This window comes from Lutzomyia longipalpis, chromosome 1 (assembly GCF_024334085.1).
Source record: "Lutzomyia longipalpis isolate SR_M1_2022 chromosome 1, ASM2433408v1".
Lineage (NCBI taxonomy): Eukaryota > Metazoa > Arthropoda > Insecta > Diptera > Psychodidae > Lutzomyia > Lutzomyia longipalpis.
Genome location: NC_074707.1, coordinates 43,426,632 through 43,438,800, shown reverse-complemented (window position 1 = coordinate 43,438,800; position 12,169 = coordinate 43,426,632). Strand labels below are relative to the sequence as shown.

The following is a 12,169-nucleotide window of genomic DNA, read 5'->3' as shown; positions in this document are numbered from 1 at the left end:
AATTATTTTTGTCTTATCCTCATCCCCCCACCACCTTTATGATGTGAAATCCTAATCCAAAAAAAAAATTCTTCCGCTTCCTCGCATGACATAAACGGTAAGACACATTGTAAATTTATTTTTATTTATCCCCATCCTGGCAACGATCCTTTATTTTTTGTACTATTAAGTATCCCTGCAATTTTGTGCTAATTGCATTTTCTACCTATAATGCATGCATGAGTTTTTTTTTAAATGCTACATATAGTAGGAAAAACATTCCTTGCAAATTGTCTCCAAGTCTCGAAACTTTTCAAATAAATTTATGAATTTTTAACGACTTTGTTGATAAAGCAAAAGATTCAAGAAATAAATAAATTAATGTTTCTAATAAAATAAATTTATGCGGGTGATGAGAATAAATTAAAAATATTATATTGATTATTTTATTGGAAAGCTTCTCAACTTTTTGCATTAAAAGAAGCTTTTTCGAAATTATTATTAGGAAAATAGTAGGTATTATTATTTATTGCATATATTGATATTTTCCCTCATAAAGCATCAGAATAATATTTACATTCAATAATTTAATATTTATTTACACTTTTACACCTTTAATACTCTTTCATTATAAATCATTAAACTGATGAATATATATATTTTTAATAGGGAAAACATTGTTGGTAATAATAAACTTTTATTTATTGTTATTATTGTCTTTGGTCATTCATTGTAAAAATTGAATCTCATCCACAGAATAGCGTCAATTCGTTACCTATATACATATGTATATATTCAATAAAATGTATTTAAAATCATGAAAATGGAACTTTTAAGCTGAAAGCTCAAAGCTCTTTATTTTTTTATAGATTAAAAACGAATGATTTTTTTATAAATCAAATCGTGAGATTTCTTTGTTGTGAAAATCCCAATAAAGCTTTATCAACATTGTTGCCAAAGTTCAATAATTACCACCTCGTACATAAATCTACTTTTTTTGTCCTGATGCATCTCTCTAATCCTCCTTTTTTGCATTCATTCTCGTATTTACGTATATAGCATCGCTCTCAGTGCAGAATGTGAAAAATGTCCAATCTCCGGGGCTATCTGTAAAGCCAAATGACGCAATTGACATCCAACGAGGCGGTCATATGAGCAATAATCACGAGGACCGGTACCCCGTGAACATGGTGCGGGGGTACGAGCAGCAACAGGGGTGGCATATGAAGAAGAGTACGAGCCAGAGGGGGATTGATCAATTGGAACGAGAGAACGCCATGAGGGTATGTGTTGTAAAATGAAATTGACAAACGATTTTTTTCACCAATTTTTTTATTCAAGCATTGGCACATGTGCCGAAATTTTCTCACGATTTTCCCTTTTACAACAACCAAAAAATTGTGTGTACCACGACACAGTGTTTTTTATGTTTTATTTTATCTTATCACGAATGTCTTTTTTTTCTTTTTTTTTGTTTGTAACACCCCTCTACACAAAATAAAAAAAAAACTGAAATAAAAACCCACACACGAAACTCACGAAATCACTGAAATATTCAGAGTTTGGATATGTCGGCGGGTGATTTACTGAGCCGAACCCATGAAGAATTGGTGCTGCTGCTCATTCAGCTGCGAAGACAGAACAGCGCCACAGCCCGTGCCATTGAGCAGTGCTGCACGGATATCCACGATGTTCAGGTGGTGTACCAAGAGATACGGGGGGTTAAAGGAATTTCTCTAACACCCCTTCGCGCCCAAACTCACATGGTGGATGACGCCTTGCAATTGCTTTCGCCGCATAACATTTGCATTTTCCCATGTTAACACGAATTATTTCAATTCTCAGCACATTATGTACATCACACAGACATTTTTCATGTTTTTTCTTTGCGTTTGAATCATCACTCACTATCTTCTGCACCCCCCACACCCCATTCTAACCCATTTGGTTTGGTGGAGAATATTCCACGTTTGATTAAAATTCACTTCACGACTAATCGAAGCCATTCTGCAAGCTTTCAACTACGAATATTTTGATGCATCTTTGGGTGCATTAAATAAGCTTCAATTTTCTCTTCTAATTTGCATCTTTTCTATTAAATTTAAATGTTAATATATTTGGGGAGGAAGAATACAAAGCTTTCTTATTCATGGTGGAGGTGGAAATAGCATGAAAGCTTTGGGACTTTTTTATTGAGACATAGAAAGGAATTGGGGTTTATTGGCAATGCATGTTTTTTGTACATATTGAAAGAAAAAAGCTCTTCTAAATTAAATAAATTCAAAATATTCTGTCTCGCACGTAAGAACAAAGCAAATCTTAAAAAATGGATTATTTTAAAGCTTTTTGAAATTTTTATTAATTCAGTTTTTCCAAAAGAAATCATTTTTGGGTTAATTTTAAATTAATTTATTTTATTTAAATTAATGAATTACTTAAAGTATTAATTTCTCCATTAAATTTTTTAAGAAAATAAATAATAAAAGCTTTAAAACTTTAGCTTCTTCTTTAAGCTTCATACCTCATCAATCACTACACACACATATAAAATCTTTTTAATAAGTTTATCATCCTTCCCTCATTTCTAATTTTATTTTACTCAAAACTAATATAAAAATAACTTTGAAAACTTTTCATCAACTTGAAAAACTTTTAAAATCTTTGAATAAAAAATTTCAACTGACTTTTTCCGTAAATTCCTTTAGAATCGCATCAGAACGTCCGATGGGCAAACAAAAATGGACAATATAAACCGATTGGATGCGCTTAAGCAGCAACTTGTGGATCTTGAGAAGCAATACGAGAAGAGTAAGCCCCTTGTAAATCTCGTGGATAACATGGTTAAGCTTGGTTCACTCTACCGTGGACCTACCAATGTGAATCGCCACGTTGGGAATGAATCCGTAACACTTGATCGTCTGGAATTCAATCAACGTGTTCAGGAACGAAGATTACTGCAAGAGGAGCGACGTCACTGGGACAGACTGAGTCCCAATCACACCGAATTACAGGTAAGTTAGCACATAAAAAAGACGCGACTTAGCGTTCAAGGAAATTAAAATTGAGATGAAAACAAAACAAATGTGATCACAGTCAAAGGTGCAACAACTTTACCAGTTGGATCAGTTACTACAGGAAGAGTCGGGAACGCTGCAGAGCTTGCAGAGAGACAAGGAGGACCTAGAGAGGGCCTTGGGTGGACTAAGATCTCGCATGCAAAATGGCGTAGGACCGCCAATTGCAATTGAAGCTGCAAGGAAGCAGCAGCATGCTCTGGAGCGTGAACTGTCTCGTGTCCATCAGCTCCTAGCTGAAAATTCCAAGGTAGACCAGGTGCCTAGTAGTTGTCGTGTCTTTTCTACAACAATCCTTTCATTTTGGCAAACATCTAACTCGTTAAAGTAAAGCGTAGTCATTTAGTTATTCACAATCATTTCTAACTCAACTGCAAAAATAAATTTCAAAAGATCAATCACCTAGTGGACGCACTACGAGCTTTTTTGCTTCGTCTTTTTCTACGCCACAAAAATGCGAAGGTGTAAACTTCTTTGGCACAGCAAAACTATACGGACCTGGAAACTGGCCTGAGTCCTAGATCACATTGATGCCTAACTGAGCAGCTATCAATAATTTAACTGCTTTAATTAGAACGCTATATCATCTTCATACTTTCAAAGATTGAGGGTTCTTCTTGAACGTATTATCTTCAATGTGCCTACTTTTAAATCTATCTTGCAGAAGCTAGAACAGACGGTAGCTGGAAATGCTAGGTTGGAACAGGAATTACTGGTGCTGCGTCAAAAGTTGCAAGCTTCCCGAGATTCACGTGGTTCTCAGACTGCCCTCAGTGCTGGGAGTGGTAGTAATGCTGGTGCTCCGGATAGTATCACCTATGCTGGGGGTGCAACAGCTGTACTAGAATCAGGTAAGTTTATTTCCTTACGTAGATTAGCATAGAACAGGGAACAGTCCAAAGAACTGAAAAATGCACGTAGATATTTTAGAATTGAGGCGAGTACAGCAGCTAGTTGGGGATATGCAGAGGCAGAGACAGGAGTTGAGTCAAGCTGTGAGGCAGTTGACAGAAAATTCCAATTCGCTATATCAGCAAATCCGACCGAGTGATCATCAATCAAACTCCAAGAAGCGCCCACAGAATTCTTCATGGATGGAAACGGATTTGGATTCAATGATCAGTTCGGATCACTCATCAAACCAGACGGCTCATATTGAGCACGTCTCAACGAATCCATTCCTCAATCAGAGTCTCTACATCGACACAAATTCAATGCATGGTCAGAAGACACATGAGAATGATATTAAAGCTTCGAAGAATTTCAATAATCACCACGAATTATCCGATGGGGTGGAATCGAGCATGGATAGCGATGATCTCCTGGAGGGGAATCAATTGAATGGGCTGTCTGTGCAGGATAAGCAGGAGATTAAGACAGTGCGCATTGTGAAGAGGGAAAGTGAACGGAGGCAGCGTGATCGAGAACGCACAAATTCATCTAGTCAGAATCTCGATCAAGTGCTTGAAGAGGAAAATCATTTGCAGGAGGATTATCTCAACTACGCCCGAAGCAAATCCCTCCCTCGTGGGTACACTGATCAGGGGTATGATCCCTTCAAGGGAGGTGAATCCCTTAAGTCTCCAAGGGTAACAAGCAAGGGAAATACAATTTATGCTCCTGGACCCACAATTCCGGGAACTTCTGGAAAATACTCAGATTACTACAATCATGCTCAGATGACAAATCACTACCCAGTTTCCATGACGGAAAGAACAGAAGATCCAGCAAAATATTACAGTCAGATGACGGATAAAAATTACAAAGCTACGTACGGAAGCACAGGCGAACTAGCGGGGCTAAAAGCAAAGACAGAATCCATTCAGAGCCTCACTAAATCAATCGGGGAACTCAGTCCGGTGTTCCAAAGCGAAGCAGCCAGGCAGATTATCTACGAAATGTCCGGAAGTACGTCTGAGGAGAATGGTGAGAAGGTTCCACTGGCGAGTAAGCACAGGAGAGCAGTGCCCAAGGAAAAGAGGAGGCACAATACAGCACCGAGCAACGTCATTGTCAAGACTATGCAACAAATTCAGTCAGAAAACGACATGAATCGCAATGTAAGTATGCTGTAGCTTTGAAAGAATTCTCGGGGAAGGTCAGAAAATAATTTTAAACGTACTTTTTAGAACACAAATTGGCGAGCTCGAGATGATCTTGACATGGAAGTTGCTCTACGACCACGCAGCAATGCCCCTGATGTTGTGAGGTCTGCCCTTGGACCACGGGAGAAGATCTCCGAAAATACCATTGATAAACTTCTAGCAGCTCCGAGTAAAATCCTCATCCCAGAGCGCTATATTCCTGAGCAACCACCAGAATTGTCGCCAGAGGAGAAGAAGAGGCGTCAAGAGAAAGTGGAGGCAATCAAGAAGATGCTCTCTGAAGCACCCCTCAATCCATCGAATGTAAGTTCTGGTTTTATTTTAAATTCTCTTTAACTGTTTCTTTCTGAAGAAAATAAGAATGGAAAGATTTTACGCCAATTCTTGGAAAAGAAAATCTCATATATCATTTCTCTTCACCTCAATTCCAATCTCTATAACAGGGATGTTTTTCCAAGCTTTCCTTTAACCCCTACTTGACCCATTTTCCTTCCAGTTCTCTCTTAGTGAAGAAATAAATTTGAAATCTCAATCATTTTTCTTTTCAGGACAACGTGTCCGCTCCCCCGAGTCAAATAAGTGCTGAGAAGAAGCAACGTGAGCATTTACTGCAACTCAACCAAATCCTGGCACAGCAAGTGATGCAAATGAGCAAGATTGTTGCGGGTAAACCTCAATTTTATTTTTCCTTTCTCTTTTTAACTTAATTTTCAAAGTTTTTCGATAGAATGTTTTTTTTATCTTCATCAATAATCCTCGCATTAAAAGCGATTTTAACTAAAACAAAAAACGCAAAAGCAATTCACGTTGATTTTTTTTGTACGAATTTTCACAAAACCCCTTTTGATGTTTTGAAGCGCATTTTCATTGCGTGTTTGTGTGGTGTTAATTTGACGTACATTTTCAGAACATAAATTATTTTGTTTGTTCTCTATTCATATACTGTACAAGGAATTAATTCTCAAAAGCCACACTTTCATTTCAAATTCATGTAGATTTTCTGGCTAAACATTTTTGCAAGTAGTTTTTTTGATGGCCAAAGCTAAAAAGCTTGCGCTAATAAATTATACATTACTCTACACACAGAAAAATATAAATATTTATGAGCTTTTTTTATCAAATTTTCATTGCAAAGGATTTATCATTAAAAAGCTTTTAGCTAAACTTTCTATAGACTAAGGGCTTAACGCTCGTTTAATTGCAAATACTTTAAAAAGAGACGTAAGGAGGCTTTAAGAGTTAAAAATTATTTTTAAAATGCTTATTTGATTGTCTAGAAAAGCTTTGTAGAATTGTTATTTGGAAAAAAAAATTAATTTTAAAAGCTTTAAAAATTTGTAGCGTAGCCGCTATGACTGTTTGGGTTGAGTGTCTTAATATTATGAAAGTTCATGAGCTTCAGGATAGGGTACAAAAGAAATTATTTTCAAGCTAAAAATACAAGAGAAATATTTTTAAAAATTAAGTTTTTCAATCTTTTAAAAGAGGCTTAAGTCTCAGAAAAGTACGTCAGACTTTTGAAAAGAAACGTCAAACAATTACCCGGTTTCACCAATGTAAAAATTATATTTTTCTGTGTGTAAAATTAATTGCTAATCTCTTAAAAGTAAGAGAGAAAGAGTAAAATCTTCTACATACTTGAAGCTAAAGTCGAGACTTTATTTTTTCCTTATAGAGTTTTAAACAAAAAGTCACGACTTTAACTTCAAGTATGTAAAGGCCAAAATTTCCTTAAGACTTAACATTTAGATTTTTTTTCTATGTAAAATGTTCTTTTCAATTACCAAACTTTTCATCAAGTTTATTTCGATGTTGTGTTATTTGGCTTGTGTTTGTTGTTCTTTCTCCCCAATTTAGGAAATCCTAGCCAGTCTAGTTCCAAGTAAGAAAAGTTGTTGATGGATGTGTATTGATTGCTTTTATTAAAAGACAATACATTGAGAAAAGAAAAGAAAGAAAATGGCCAGATGGCGATAAAAAGCCTTAATGAAGAATGCCACAAGTTGCAAGGTTTGTATCATTCACAATTTATTAATCTCCATTTATCATTTGAGTGATTTTTTCATTGTGTTTTGCACTCTTTGTTTGTTCTACTTCTTGTGAATTTGAAGGATTTTCTCGGAAAATTTTCTTTCTTGAGAAATTCTTGAGGTTTTTGGGTGTTTCTTGTGTTTATCTAACTATTTTCATCTTTAAGAATAACATGAAAATGGAATTTCAACCACGCAATTATTTTCTCTTCTTTCCCCTTTAATCACTTTATGATTTATTTCCAAAGAAAAGAAAACCTAATTCCAGCACTCACGATAACTAATTTTCCATTAAATTGACTCACAAATTCTGATAAAATTGCTTTAAAATAATATAATTAAGATAATTTGGGAAATATTTAATTTTAATTGAAATTTTTTCCTAATTTTTTCTCTTTGAAAAATCGTGGAAATAAATTGAGCAGAAAAAGCCATGGCCACGTTACCATCGAAAGTAGCTGAACTCACAAAGAATATTCCTGATGATGACCAACCATCTCCAACAGAACCACTGCCATTGTATCAACAACGGGATAATTATTTTACTTAAATTAACTATATATACACAAGAAAACACCAACAATATTTCTACGAGACTCTTTTATTGCTATATTTACTGTATAAATGACAAAAAAATGGTAAACGAATTTACAAGAAAAAAAAGTAATTTATAGTAAAGGAAACTAATAGTGGAGAAAACTTTTTATTCACCGAATGGAGACACAAATTTGCAAACTTTTGTGAAAGAAATAAAACTTTTAGCAGAAATAAACTTATGGTTGTAGAGGTAGAGTGATAAGAAATCTTGACAATTTATCAATAATTATACTTAAAAAAAATCCAATCTTGTGCAAATATTTATATATATTCGACCATCCAGTTTTTCTGCTTGAGACAATGAATCAGACATTCTTAGAAAAATCCTCAATTTTTAAATTTTCATTTTCTCTCTAGAACTTTTCTATGCTATCCACTTTTATATAATATTTTTATGAGTATTCTCCGTCCATGATCGTAGCAATTTTAATTTCTTCTACTATCTTTCTCTTTAAATAATTTTAACAATTTCTTTTTGAATAAAAAAACCTACAAAATAATAAAAGAGAGAGAAAATACTCTCTCAGTGCAATTTTGCATGTGTTTGTCGCTTCGTCTGAGAAGAGAAAAACACCAAAGATGTGGATTTATGAGATGCGAACAAAAATATTTATAATAAAAATAAAAGCTAAACAAACTCCCCTTCCAGCATATCAATATATACATAATCTTATCACATGAATAAACAGCTTTACAAGTTTATTAACATAAGGAAAATTGAGAAAATGTTATTGAACTAAATATTTATCAAATGCAGAGTGAAAAATTTTAAATAAGACACACAGAGAAAATCCAAAGCTGGTGTATATATACATACATATATGAGCCATGAGATAAGCTTCTTTTGTGAGCTTTTTTTAGGAGCTTTTCCTGCCTTTCGGCGGTGGAGAGCTTTTCATGCAGAGTTGTGGAATTTCCACGAGTGAGAATTGAGAGCACGTGGGATTTTCACGTGCGTGGGAAAAATTAAATCCCTCGCTCGATGGCATTGTAAACATATTTTTCGGTGCTACTGTTACGAAGAGATCAATTTGAGAGTTGAATGAATTTTATTTAATCTTCATTTTGTTTGTAAATTTAGTAGAACCCCTTCAGTAGACGCTAAAAGTGAACAAAATACAGGAGAATCTGGAAAATAGTGGCTCTATTTTTAACTTTTTTTTTAAATATTGGGTCGTTTCATAATTTTCAAACACTAGAACATTATGGGATAACTGTACAAGCCTCTAAAAAATTCCGCTGGAGAATTTTCATTCTAATTTATCGTTTTCAATGCATTAAATTATGTTGAACGATTGAGGTTGATTCGTAGCGATTTAGAGCAATTATTAAGGTCCTAATCAAGTTCTAAAACGGATGTTAATTCAAATCAGAATTTTTTTAAAAATGCAAAAAAAAACCTCGAAATTGGGCAGAAAGCTGAATAAGAATTTTTAAAGTAAGTTTCAATGAAAAACCTTTATTTGAGCCACTATTTCTTGCACAATACTGTATGAGCTTTTATCAAGTTCAGCAAGCAAAAAATAAATTCAAAAATCAATCAGTCAATTTGAACAGTCAATAGAAGACAAGACGAAATACATTCCATGAATTTCATTCGACAGAAAATAGCTTCCCTAAAAAACTATTTTGTGACTTTTCGAATCTTTCAAGTCAATTTATGCAAAATAAAAAGGATGCAAATATCATAAAAAATAAATTGTACATAATACTCCCTGCTATATAGTTGAAATGAATCTCAAAAATTTAATTTGTGAAAAATGAGAGAGAATTTCCCTTCATTAGTGCAGCTATATTGACAAGAATCTCATGTTTATATTATAATTTTGAAAATTTAAATAAGCTTAACAACATAGAAATTAATTTGTTAAACGGAACGTGTGAATAGGATAGGAAGTGAACAGATAAGCAACAAATATGCCATCACAAAATAAAATGAAAAGGATGAATTTTTAATTAAAAACTGTAAATACTGAATTTTACTATATTTCTCGATTTAAATATTTATAAGAACGTAATGAAACCTCACAAATACTTTTTTTTATTTGTACATTTTTGTGGAATAACTTCACGCATCTGCCATCAGTTTTTTTTTATTTTAGGAAAAACATTTTATTTTTATTTTTAATTTAGTTTGTCAAATAGATTTTAGTTTAATTATTTTTTTCGAAGAGAAAATTATATTTAGAAGTGAAAAAAGAAATCTACCATATTAGTGGAAAACCCTGTATCTCATTGTTTATCTGGTGCTAATTTTAACTGACAAGAAATTGAGTACAATGTCTCTTTAAGGATTTGTTTTCTAATAATGTAGTTACATAAAGAATATTTTAGCGATTAAATTCCCCAAAAGCAAAAATGAAAGAAACGAAAATTTTATGAAGAAAGCATACACAATTTTGTACTTTTTAATATTTAACAATTAGTAGAAGATTTTTTTTCTATAGATAAATAAGAAATGAAAAAAAAAAATAAATGAAATATATCTTGAATAAATAAATACAGGACTTTTATTCGAAGGATGAATTCGCATGGAGATTTAAGGAGAAGCTGTTAGTTTTTTTTCGTGGGGAAAGAAACTAAAATTCGAGAGCAATTTAATTCAATTAAAAGAAATTCACTTAAACATAATTATAGGTCGTAGAGATAAATAGAAAAATGAAAAGGAGAAAAAAGCATAAATTCAGCAAACATTTATTGAGCGAGTTAGTGAGAAAAGTATATATATATATATAAATAAATGTAGAATTTATCGATTTATAAAAAAAAATTAGAGCAGTTCAAATACTGAAAAAGTATAAATTATGTAAAACGATTTAAAAGGTAGTACTGTAAAAGTTGAAAAAAAAACCTATAAAGATGAAAATATTAATGAAAAATTATATATATATTTATGAGTTAATGGTTGAAACAAAATAAAAAAAAAATGAAATTCAAATTAAATATTTTTTCCTTTGCAAAAAACATCTGGAAGATTTTATTTAATTTCAGCTGTCTTTCAAGAAAGAACCTCTGTGCATCCCCAGAGAATGTCTCGGTGTTTGTGCGTGCAAAAGTAGCCACAAGGTGGGGAGATGCAAGAAGAATTTCCAGTGTGATCGCGTTCAATGACATAGAATATTCTTGGATGATATCTCTTGTCTTATTTCTCTTCCATTCTTTCTTAAAGGTTCGATTGCCGGTAAATAAATTGTGATTTTATGCAAATGAAATACAAAATTATTGGTGGACAGTGCATTCACCTCTTCCCTTGACCATCTCATGGCGATGAAGATGAAGAAGAAGTAAGAAATAAAAAAGAGCCCACATATCCACACAAGATTAACCAATGCGATTAAACAGTTAATATTGTTGAGAAAGATATTCTGTGATGATCGGAAGGCTGCACATTCAGAATCACCTGGATTTTGAGGAAGGTGCACATTTGCTAATTAAAATTCTCATTTTGTCCCACCGTTTTTTTATTTATCTTTTTATTTTATAAACCAATCAGGTGTTGATTGGCCTCAACACAAACATTTTAATATTGTTGCATCCAACAATAATATTACTTCCCAGATTGGGACAAAACAATATCAAGGGGTCAGGAACTTTGTGAGGACCTTTTTGGATGCTTTGAATGGCGATTTATACAACAAACTACAATAATATCCATGAAAAAGCTTCATAAATTAATTTTTGAAAGTTTAAAAATGTTTAAAAAATTCTTTCTTCAGCAGAAATAAATATTTGCTGTCTGGAACCTATTTGTTTATGTTATTTTTTCGCAGTTGAATTCTTCTCTTTGTTAAATTAATTGACTTCTGTGAGACAGATGATGTTTGTGAAAGGAAAATCTCGTAAATCTTTAATGCTGTAACTCATGAGATATAGGTACTTAAATGCTTTAACGAGCTTAAAAGATAATGAAATCAAGCTCATAGGATTTAGAACGAAAAGTCTTTAAAAATTATAATAAAAATCGATCGGTTTTTGTTAATTGATAACTCAGATTTATCCAGGAATTCTTTATCAAATTTCTTTAAAAATAATTCCTCTTAAAAAAATCTAATACAAAATCTGGTAAGAAAGTTCATCCCTTTTTATTCTTTTTAATTAAAAGGTAAAATCAAGTGCAATAAAGCTACTCTATTTATCTGATAATATAAAAAGAAAATTAACAATTATGATACCTTCAATCTTAGTCGTTAGACCGAGAAGAGATGTAATATTTTATTTCAATATTTGCAATTTATTTATAATATTAGTTTATTAATAAAACATTATTACATTGACGCCAGAAATAAATATAAAAATAACTACTGGGCTGTCTCTAGCGTGGAATATATTAACCGCGTGTGCTATTGACCCCTCGGTGGTAGCTCATGGGCCTATGTGGTGAGGC

At 32.9% G+C, this 12,169-nt stretch overlaps 1 protein-coding gene across 16 annotated transcripts in view; it reads left to right on the top strand.

Moving 5' to 3' along the window:
• Positions 1-10,723, top strand: part of LOC129787495 (uncharacterized) — an 80,733-nt gene extending 70,010 nt beyond the window's left edge. For 5 of the 16 annotated variants that reach the window (XM_055823119.1, XM_055823120.1, XM_055823118.1 and 2 more), the window contains 9 exons: positions 1,039-1,262; positions 1,539-1,676; positions 2,685-2,990; positions 3,073-3,312; positions 3,718-3,904; positions 3,975-5,113; positions 5,183-5,461; positions 5,707-5,824; positions 7,614-10,723. In XM_055823119.1, coding sequence (XP_055679094.1) covers positions 1,039-1,262; positions 1,539-1,676; positions 2,685-2,990; positions 3,073-3,312; positions 3,718-3,904; positions 3,975-5,113; positions 5,183-5,461; positions 5,707-5,824; positions 7,614-7,738 — 2,756 coding nt within the window. In that variant the 3' untranslated portion in view covers positions 7,739-10,723. Of the gene's footprint in view, positions 1-1,038; positions 1,263-1,538; positions 1,677-2,684; positions 2,991-3,072; positions 3,313-3,717; positions 3,905-3,974; positions 5,114-5,182; positions 5,462-5,706; positions 5,825-7,015; positions 7,169-7,613 lie in introns of those variants that run through there. The other 11 variants (XM_055823116.1, XM_055823117.1, XM_055823114.1 and 8 more) reach the window with 11 other exon arrangements.
• The last annotated feature ends 1,446 nt before the right edge of the window (positions 10,724-12,169 follow it).